Source organism: Ceratosolen solmsi, unplaced genomic scaffold (assembly GCF_000503995.2).
Source record: "Ceratosolen solmsi marchali unplaced genomic scaffold, CerSol_1.0 scaffold6, whole genome shotgun sequence".
Lineage (NCBI taxonomy): Eukaryota > Metazoa > Arthropoda > Insecta > Hymenoptera > Agaonidae > Ceratosolen > Ceratosolen solmsi.
In genome coordinates this window covers 5,436,614-5,447,055 of record NW_011948414.1, presented here as the reverse complement: position 1 = coordinate 5,447,055, position 10,442 = coordinate 5,436,614, and the positions used below count along the sequence as shown (strand labels likewise).

Below are 10,442 nucleotides of genomic sequence, written 5' to 3'. Positions count from 1 at the left end.
CATTTAAAAAATGTAAATACTTTTTTATTTTGTAGTACCAAAATGGATAATTTGAATAATAAAATGAATTACAATTTATAATTTAAAATAAAATAACGAAATTAAAAACAATTGTTAAAAATTAAAAAAAATAATATATTTTTTATGAAAATTAAAGTTTATCAAATGGTTTATCTTAGTTTATTATTAATATTAAATCTAACTGCTTTCAAATATTAATTACATATTTGCATTTTCGAAATAATTATAAAGTAAATTTACTTTTAAATATGATTAATTAGGAAATATGTATTGACTTTTGACAGCATATACAAATTTGATTGATTTTCTAATTGATTTTTATTTATTGATTTGTGTTTCTTTTCTTTTTTATTATTTAACATTTTTTCAAGCAGATTATCTGCGTATACGTAATTTCTTTATACCGTTGATTGTAATTAATTGCAATTACAATTTTCATATCTATACATAGATACTATACAATATAAAAAGTATATTTTCTGAAAAAATATAATTATATATAAATAGTTTCTTGTATGAAATAACGCTTAGAATATAATCCAGTAATAAGATATAAAATATATGAAGATAATTTGGTAGTATTTATGAAAAATATTATGTTATTGTACAAATATATTTAAATACATAATTGGATATATTTTGCTAAAATGCAAAATAACAGTATTCGTAATGGTATCCGTGTAAGATAAAACTAGCAATATATATTACCCAAATTATAAATTTTTCTTGAAATTCATTAACATAGATGAATGTATAAAAACATCGTTTTTATTTTTTAATTAGCCCTTTTCAAGAAATATATCATATTATTTATTATACCCATGTATAATCACGAAATAAGTGAAAATCAATTAACTACTATATTAAATTAAAAAAGAAAACATTGTTAAATACAATACATTTCTAATATACTACCATAGTTCTATTGCATATTGCTCCTAAGGTAGTAAATCTTAGCTTATAAACTAATGATACTATTGATTTTTATTTCCACTTTTCGATCTAATAAAGTTTCTTATTATTTTACTTTTACTTACTACTGCCATCACAATAAATTATTGTGCAAAGTCATCTAGGATCAAGAATTTTTTATAAAACTAGTAGTAGGCAGAGATGTTACAGATTGTGCTGCAATTTGCTCCATTGAATCTAATGAGAATGTTCCTGTAGGTGGAATAATGTTACTCGGAGAACCCGATACTCTCTCAATCGATAAAGTTTGTTGTGGCAATTGAGCATCAGTTTGAATACCCATAGAGCCATAAATTTCCTTCAACATCATTAGCATGGTGTCTTCCGATTGCCTATAAAAATATGTATTGTTGTTGTTTTTTTTTTTTTTACAAACAAAGTTAAAAAAAAGTTCTAACAACAAATAAAATATTCAGATTTAAAATTCTAATTAAAATTAGAGATGTATAATATTCAATTAATCCCTATTTACGTTGTTTCCGTAATGTTTAAAGAATTATTAAAATAAATTAAAAATGATGACAATTATTGTTTTAGTTCAGTCTACAGAAGAATTTTAATAAACTTGAATCAATTATTTGAACAATGAGACAGCCATATTTTAATTGCGATTCTCGTCGTTCTTTGCAACTATTTATTATTAGTAAGTGAGAAATTTATATTCTTGTATTATGAGACATATGTTAAAAGAATTCATATTATAAGATTTTAAATAAAATCGGCAGTTTTGGGTGTAAATTATATAACAAATATTAAATACAATAATTTTTTATAATGTATTAGACCATTAATTAAATTTATTATATACTAACCAATAACAGACGTGGCTCGTCAAAATGAAGAGATACTCATTAATATACTCAAAGGGTGCTTCTTGTAGCACATAATCAACCCTTCTACCTCCATTAAGTTTGCCAATTTTTAAATCAAATCCAGCATCATCAGTCGCTGTTGCTTCCACATTCTCGGATGGAGAATTAATCATTTGTTCCTCAACAACCTTTTCTATTTCTTCTTGCAGAGCTTTATTATCTTGTCGATTGAAAATACCCAACTGATAAACGGAGTTCCAAGTACTTTTCACGGATTCCAATAATTTTTGTTTTAGATCCGCTCCGACTCTTGCCATAGTTTCCTTCAGTTCTGAATAAATAATTATTATAATAATTTACACGATAATACCATATGAATGTTCAATTATCATTATAATGGCAATAATATTCGACAAAACATATTTATACATAATAATTAATGGCATTTATTTATGTTAATGTTTTTAAAATTATACAATAAAATATATATTTGAAGGACTTTCGAATATTTTTAACATTTATATATTTCTTTTAAAATTCTTAATAATGTTATATCGTTATACCTAAATGCATTCGTTTTCTCCCCTTATGGTGAGGAATTAGCATAGGTCTATATTTATATGCATCGGGATTTATAAGAGATTCGATGCGATAAGCCACAGGATCAAACGGATGGAAAATGTTGAAAAATGCCGGACATGTTGGAAGAACAAAGTCTTCACCAAGGGTATCAATACCTCGCACTGTTACAAACATTCCAATGGGACTTCCAAGAGCGAAAAAAGCACTTGGATTGAATACCAACTGTGGATAATTAATGTACGGCTGACCGGTGCCTGCAGTCCCCATTACATAGCTCACTTGTTTACTGAGTTTGCGTTTCAAAACTGGACCAATCGGAATGTCCTGAGAATTGATGACTTTATTCTGAAATAATAATTAACAATTACATACTCTAATGATAATGGTTAATAATTCAATATTAAATATAAGCTTTAGTAAAATATTTAGTTAAAAGTGGACTTTAAAATGGAATTTAAAATTAATTGGCACTTGAAATATCAATATACATATAAGATCTGGTCTTTAAAAATATTTTATAATTATAATAATTTATGATTTTCATTTTACTGATTTTACTCTCCTCAGCAGTCATTTCAGTTCTATATTATCGAAAAATTTGTCAATCATACGTGCTTTTATAATATAACTTTTATTTGAATGTTTTTAAAAAATTTCTAACACATACAGTATGCGCATAATTTAGATTTAATCATTTAATTTTAAATAAATTAAATTTAATGCATATAAATATTTGTATCTTAAAAGCTTGAAATCTTTTAATTAAGCAAACCAATCACTTACATCCGCATCCTTGTTATCTTCAGTCTTTCTGCTTATTTCTTCCGTTACGGGAGGTTTTTGATGACAAAGTAAATCAAACACAATTAAACTTCCTAACGAATGTCCTCCTAAATACACATTACCTTGAAAATTAGGATTTCTTTCATTGAATAGAGCGTAAAGTTGATTAAGTTGATTTCCAACGGTCTGCATTATAGTTTCACAATAAGTTGGACTCGTATAGAATAATATATCCAGAAGAGTATCATTAGTGAAATGACGCAGCTTGGGAATACTCCCGAGTGTGATAACCTGCAGTTTCTTATCGATACCAGAATGTAGAGCAGCATGCCAGGATATGGGCAATACCTCGATCCGATTTACAATTCCTCGCTCACTTGAGTTTCGGTAATGAGATTGCACTAACTGTAGCGATATGCTACGAAATTCATCTACTACAAAAACGATTTTTATATATTACAATGTTTTTCTTTTATATATTAGATTGTTCATTCATACATCATACATTAAAGAATTTGAAATTTAAGCCTTTTAAAAGAAGTTAATTATCAAATAAATATTTATATAGTGTATAATTACAGGACAACATTTATAACACGTAATTATATTATCATTAATATAAGAAGTCTAAGCATACATAATATTGTCTGATTTAACATGGATAAGAAATTTATCACACAAGTATATTATTTGAGAGATTATTGATTAGATTAAATATTAAACATTTTCAACTTCTTACATATGCATTGATTATTATTATAAAGTAAATTTATATATATATATATATATATATTCTCGAAGGCATATTAGATAACAATTTAATTTTTTGATTAATAGAAAGCGATGAATAATCATTGCAATACATTGAACTAAATGTTAATTAGATAGTAACTGTGATTATTATAAAGAGAAAGTTTTAACTTACCGACTTCCTCAACGGTGCGAAATTTAAGGTCACATACGGAGCCAATTCCGTGCACCAAAAAAAGGAGATGATCAACCTTCTCGGGCTCGCCATCATCTATATTAAACTCATCCATGCCACGTTTGACAACACGTGGTCTACTTGTTGCACCCTGCAAATACGCATTGTCCTCTGAACCCTGCTACATTTCAGGATTTCAAAAGAACCATGCGTGTTCATTGATTTTGATTATGAAGTGCCAAGAAAAAAAAAATAAAAGGTGGACTATTTGGAATAATTTGATTATGACCTTAATGATTAACAAAAATAATAATATGAATTACCGAATAATATGCAGTGGTCTATAAACTAATTAATTACAGTACATACACTACACTACTTATCCTTCTATAAAAGTTGATAAATATTTTAATGTTAAATAAAACATTAATAATAAATTTCATTAAGATTGATAATTTTATTATAATATATATATATATATATATATATATATATATATATATTATTATAATTTATTAATGATCATTATATTCTAGCTTTATCGTAAAATAATACATTAAAAAAATCACTAATTAAATAATAATGATTAAATAAGAATTGTAAATTTCTGTATATTAAACTTATATTATTCTGGTCAATGAACTATTATTTAGAATTTTATATTTTTAAATATATAAAAAAAAATACATGAAATTTAGAACGGTATTAAATGATAATTTCTAAAACAATAGTATTAATTTATGTATTTATTCGCTATTTATAGAGAATCAGAAATAATAAATAAATATATATTAACGAACAATAGTTTATAATAAATTTCATACACTCTAATTGTAATACTTTCATCTACAAAAATCATGCAACTTTACCAAATATCTGCTGCTTAAAGAAAGCTTACCGAATTATTTCCCCAAGACGCTGCAAGTTCTGGTGTCGTGGCTTGCAGATAATGCACTTGCACATTAGCGCTGTGAAAAACAATGTACTCGCCATTGTTAAGATCGACCCGCCTATTCCAGTTGTTACTTAAGCAGGCCTGTTTAAATTCTTCCTCTAATCTAGCGGCTATGCTTTCATCATAAGGGGTGTAACGAGATTCGGCTGGACCTTTATAGAACCAGGAGCAGCGACGTACTTCGGATACCGGACTGGACCAATACACAGAAGCACGTTGCCGTCTTGAAGTAACAATAACGGAAATTAGTTTTAACGAGAATGATCATTGCGACAACATAATTGCAAAATTCCTAATAATTTAGAAGAATAATTACGAAATATGCCTAAACGATCGAAGCGATTGATGAATTCATTTCATGTCTAATTGAAATTACCTTAAAATTTCTACATCGTATCGGCCTCCATCGGTAGCTACTTTTGTATCTGGACTGATCTCATTGGAATTGTGGACTTCTTCCAGATTTAGACTGTCGTGCATAGAAAATGGAAGCCATAATATTTTAGCTTCCACCTCACGGCAGAAAAACCAATGATGATATACCGCTCGGTACTGCATTTGTTTTTCCGTTAGACCTGACGCCTAAAACAATTATTATATAACACTAATTTAATATAAATTTTTATAAATACGCACATAAATGTATATATATATATATATATATATTATGTTATTATACTATCTCGTAAAATCTGAACTTATTAGGCATCTGAAAAATATTTTATCCTTTTTGAATAAACAATGCCGATGCCGTTTTAATTGGGTGAAATTTTAATTATTCTAGTTTTCGCGTTATTCATACAGTAGGTCAATTTGATATTTTATGATATTATTGATTTTATTCTGCAGTTAGCACAATTTATAATATGACAATAAAATTTAATGCAAAAAATTTTGGATTTATGAATTTTGTAAAAATATATTTTTAAAAATGAATAAAGAATTTTCCAATTATAAAAAACAAAGTTCTGTTTTTTATTACAATTCTGAAATACTCACTAAGTTTTGTAAACTTGGGGGAACAGTTTCGTAAGAGGCACGATTACTTAAAGGATTAACGGACATTTGTACAGGACTGAGAGTCGCCGATCCTGTAGGTTCAGGCACGGCATTGAAATTCTTTTGTGTCGATACTGGAAAATGACAATTTAAATTATTGTCGTTGTATGCCGTAGGATAAGAACCCGAAGTAATTGGTGGAAAAAAATGCGTAGAGTCTTCAAATTGCTTCGGATTAAAGAAAGTTGGTGCTAACTGTACTGGCGCTTCGTATACTGAATTTTGAATAGTCAAATTCTCCTAAAAATTAATGAAATACATTATATTTTATAAAATAAATCAAATTATATTGTGTTCCTTAAAAAAAAAAAAAAAAAAAAAAAATTATTAATAACTCAGAGTATTTAAATTTCAATATATTAATGAAATATTTATTTCATTATCTAGAAATTTATAAGTCGCAATTAAGAATAACTAATGAACGTTTGTGGATTAAATAATATTTTCAATATAAATGAAAAAATGAAATCATTCATTTTTACTTATCATTGAAATAATAATAGAAATTTTATCAACACAATTAGCTAAATGATAACTTCAATACAATATTCATACATCATTAACGAATATTTTGATAAAACTTTCATATTAATATAATTTTTTATAATTTTTTAGTGTTTTATTAGAATAATTTAAAAAAATAATTTATTTATTGCTTATATTCAAGTATTGAATTAATATATTATAATTTCAAAATGAAGCTTTTGTATGCACTTTATAGGAATAGATTTATTTGATCGTGATTCTATTTTTTAAATAAGTAATTTTTCTTAATTATAATTAATAATTTCTAATTTTTAATAAATATATATTAAATAAGTTCATATATCGATAGTTAACATTATAAATGATAATTTATTAAGAAAAAATGTGAAAAATTGATTGCAAAGAAAATGTTAATTGAAAACTTTAATAAAAGATTAATTTAATAATAAATAAAAAATTACTCCTTATAAAATTCTTTTCGATTACATTATTAAAAATTTATTTTCTAATGGTATATATTTAATTACAAAATATATTTATAAATATATAATAAGAGTATTGGTTACGGAATTGTTTATTACCTCTATTTGATCTGATTGCCATACGGATTTCGAAGATAAATCGGCATTTCCAGTATATTCTAACCCTTTAGATAATTCAACTTCTGAACTATTTATATTTTGATTTAAAATTTGTGTGCTGTCAATAAATTGTTCGGGCGAATTTATTATATCGTTTGGAAATTTTATTAAATCGGGTGTGGCTGACGATTGAGCAAATGAAAACGGATCTTTTACAGGCTCTTTAGTTTGAAATATCGAATTATAAAATGTTGGTACACTTTGATTATTAGTTGAAGAATTTTCGAAGAAATTTGTTGTTAATGGCGCCGCAAAAGCGTCTAAACTTTGTGGATTAATTAAATTTTCCGACAAAATATTAAAATTAACTTCACTATTTTGATGTAAACTATCCTTAATAAGACTATTATTTAAGTTAATTTCCGTGAATTCTTCAATAGATTTCTGATTTTCAATTATCTTTTCAGATGCTGATATATTTTCTGTTATTTTAGCAACTTCAGCTGATAATTCCGATTTTATAGATAAATTATCATCATTCTGTTCAGCGATAAAATTTTCAAGCTTCTCGGTAACCCTAGCAGCGGATACAGTAGTAAAGGTATTAATGGGATTTTTATTAGTTTCCTGTATGGCGTTTAATTGGCCACTAGATTGAATGATTGAGTTCTTTGATGTTTCATAAGGAATCTGCTGTTGTCTATAAGAATTGAAACCAGAAAAGGCAATGTCTGCTGGGGTGTTTTGAGGAGTCGCAGGTTCTGGATACCTTGCCGGTATAGCTTGAGGTGCTGTAGCGAATGTATTTGCTTGATAATTAGTAGATGCACTACTAATATTAAAATTAGGTGATGAGGCAGGATAAATATTCGAAGGAGTCACTACGGGACTATTTTTATAAGAACCATGCAGTACGTATTCCTGATTGTATAAAGTTTCAGCTAGATTCGGTGTCGAAGATGTGCTTTGTTGATCAACCTGAGAGTTGATTGGAGTAAGAGTTTGTGTATTTGGATTGAAAATAGTAGGAGGTATAGTAGAATCCGATTGATTCGGAAAAGACGGTAAAGAAACTGGCTGATAAGACGGCTTAGAGGAATTTAATATTTGCTCTGGGAGATGTGAATGTTTAAGACGACGTTGATTACCCAGTCGATATGACCCAGCAACCACTGAAATATGAAATTATTATTATTATTAAAAGTATTGCAATTAAATAGTATCATATAATTGTTATCATATCACAGAATTGTTAAACTAGTGCTACTATGTAAATAAAATCTTTTTCAGTTGAGTGAAATGCAACATTAATATATTATGATATTTAAGTTGGCGCAATAAATTTAATATTGGCTTTAAATTTGTATTTACATTCTCTATGGATTCTATTTTACATTTAGAAATTATATATTTGTTACTAATATATTCTGTTTAAAAATCGATTAAAAATTATAAAAAAATTTTTTTTTCTACATTATAAAAATTTATTAAAAATTAATGTACGAATATAATTCGACTGAACAAGTTATATTCAAAATAAATATATAAATTCTTCTATGGATAAAGTATTATTAATTTAAAATTTTGTCATTACCTCCACCAATTGCAATGGGTGGCGGCTGCAGTGGTTGTTGCGGCGGTTGTTGTTGATTTTGTATAATCGGTGAATTTGCCTTATTAGTATTGAAGTCACTTATTTGAGAGTAGTGACTATGATCACTATTATGCTCGTATACATTCGATGAAATTTCAGTAGATCGGGGAATCTGACCTTGCGCCGATCCATGTACAGGATTTAGCGGTGTAAATGCATTAGAGCTTTGATTTTGTTGTTTATTTTGTGGCGACTTTGAGTTTTCACCAGTTATCGATGAAAGCGAAAGATGTGGTAGAGACGATAATATAGATGTGAAATAACCTTGCTTTGATGTCTGCTGTTGTTGTTGTTCTTGTTGTTGTTGTTCTTGCTGTTGCGGTGGCAGTTGTTGTTGTTGCTGCTGCTGTTGCTGCTGAGTTATTAAATTCTGACCCGGTAATGAAGATGAACTGGATTGATAAGGAACATTATGCTCAGAAAATGTTGTCTTGAATAGTGAATGATTTTCGTTGCCAGTCTGATTTACTGTAAATAAAAGTAGGCATATAAATATCAACTTTAAAATAAAATAATACATATATATGAAATATTGATAACTATAAACAATGAAGAATATTAATTTAATTTTATTTTCTATATTTTTATAAAAAAAAATCGTTTTGTAAATTTTAATTTTTTTATTTAATAAGGTTTTCAGTAATTCAATATAAAAATGTTTGAAATTTATATATTAACTTTATGCGTACAGTTGAAACAAATTGATGGAGATAAAAAAAGAAAGATCATAGATACATTTATTTCATTCATAAATAAATATCAATTTATACACAGTTTGTGTTAAAATATCTATCTATTATAGTAAATAATATATTTAAATTAATTATATTTATGGAATGATATATAATATAAAAATTTTAAAATTTTGTAAACAATATATAAAATATATAAAGTTTATGAAAAATAATTTTATAATATATTTAAACTAAGATGCTGAAAAATAATATAAAAAAAATTACAAACATAATGAAAATTTGTGAATAAAACGGTATGTAAAATGTTATATAAAGTAAAACATTATGCTTATAATAAATTTTTATCGGCATTTAAAAATAATTTTGTTATATTACAAAAATTATTTACATTTTTTTTCAGCACATATGTCATCATGTATTAGCGATTTAAAAACACATCATTTTTCAATATTTAACAATATAATCAATAATATAAAAATTAGATTATATTTCAAGAATCAAATATATTTCCACGTTTAAGAATTTAATAATTGTTCATATGCCGAAAATATAACAAAACATTTGTAAACGAAAAGAATTAAGTATTAATTTCATAAGTTTTTGGTGCTCATTGCATTTCAAATATTAATCATAAATTAATTAACTATAAGATAAATCTATTAAATATTTATAATTTATATATGTTCATTATAATAAAGCAACAGTTGATAGATCTTTGGTAAACCAATTAGTGAATTATTATATACTATTATAGGAATAAGTCGATAATATTTAAGTTTTGATAATGGCTTATTTAATATTACCCGTCCCATTCATTTCTGTATCTTTTTATCTTATAAAATTGAAAATTTTCTCAGAAATTGCTTTCGTCGTGTATCGCAAAGTCATAGCTGATAATTCATGCAAAATCAATATTT

General features: G+C 26.1%; 2 protein-coding genes across 4 annotated transcripts; both read right to left on the bottom strand.

The window, feature by feature from the left end:
- Positions 1–1,059: 1,059 nt before the first annotated feature.
- Positions 1,060–9,131, bottom strand: LOC105367888 (Phosphatidic Acid Phospholipase A1). Of its 3 annotated transcripts, none has more exons than XM_011506728.1 (10): positions 8,771–9,131; positions 7,177–8,348; positions 6,050–6,349; positions 5,427–5,632; positions 4,994–5,273; positions 4,096–4,276; positions 3,171–3,604; positions 2,369–2,732; positions 1,806–2,136; positions 1,060–1,325 (listed from the first exon to the last, which is right to left on the bottom strand). In XM_011506728.1, exons 3-10 carry the CDS (start codon positions 6,113–6,115, stop codon positions 1,100–1,102), a joined length of 2,088 nt encoding a protein of 695 aa, XP_011505030.1. In that variant the 5' UTR covers positions 6,116–6,349; positions 7,177–8,348; positions 8,771–9,131; the 3' UTR covers positions 1,060–1,099. The 3 variants fall into 3 exon arrangements, with proteins under 3 accessions (XP_011505030.1, XP_011505031.1, XP_011505032.1); XM_011506729.1 differs by having other exon boundaries at positions 3,171–3,601; XM_011506730.1 differs by having other exon boundaries at positions 4,096–4,246.
- On the bottom strand, positions 6,481–10,341 carry LOC105368377 (transcription factor SPT20 homolog). Its single transcript, XM_011507384.1, has 4 exons — positions 10,329–10,341; positions 8,771–9,298; positions 7,177–8,348; positions 6,481–6,492 (listed from the first exon to the last, which is right to left on the bottom strand). The coding sequence occupies exons 1-4, from the start codon at positions 10,339–10,341 to the stop codon at positions 6,481–6,483; spliced, it is 1,725 nt and encodes a 574-aa protein (XP_011505686.1).
- Positions 10,342–10,442: the final 101 nt, after the last annotated feature.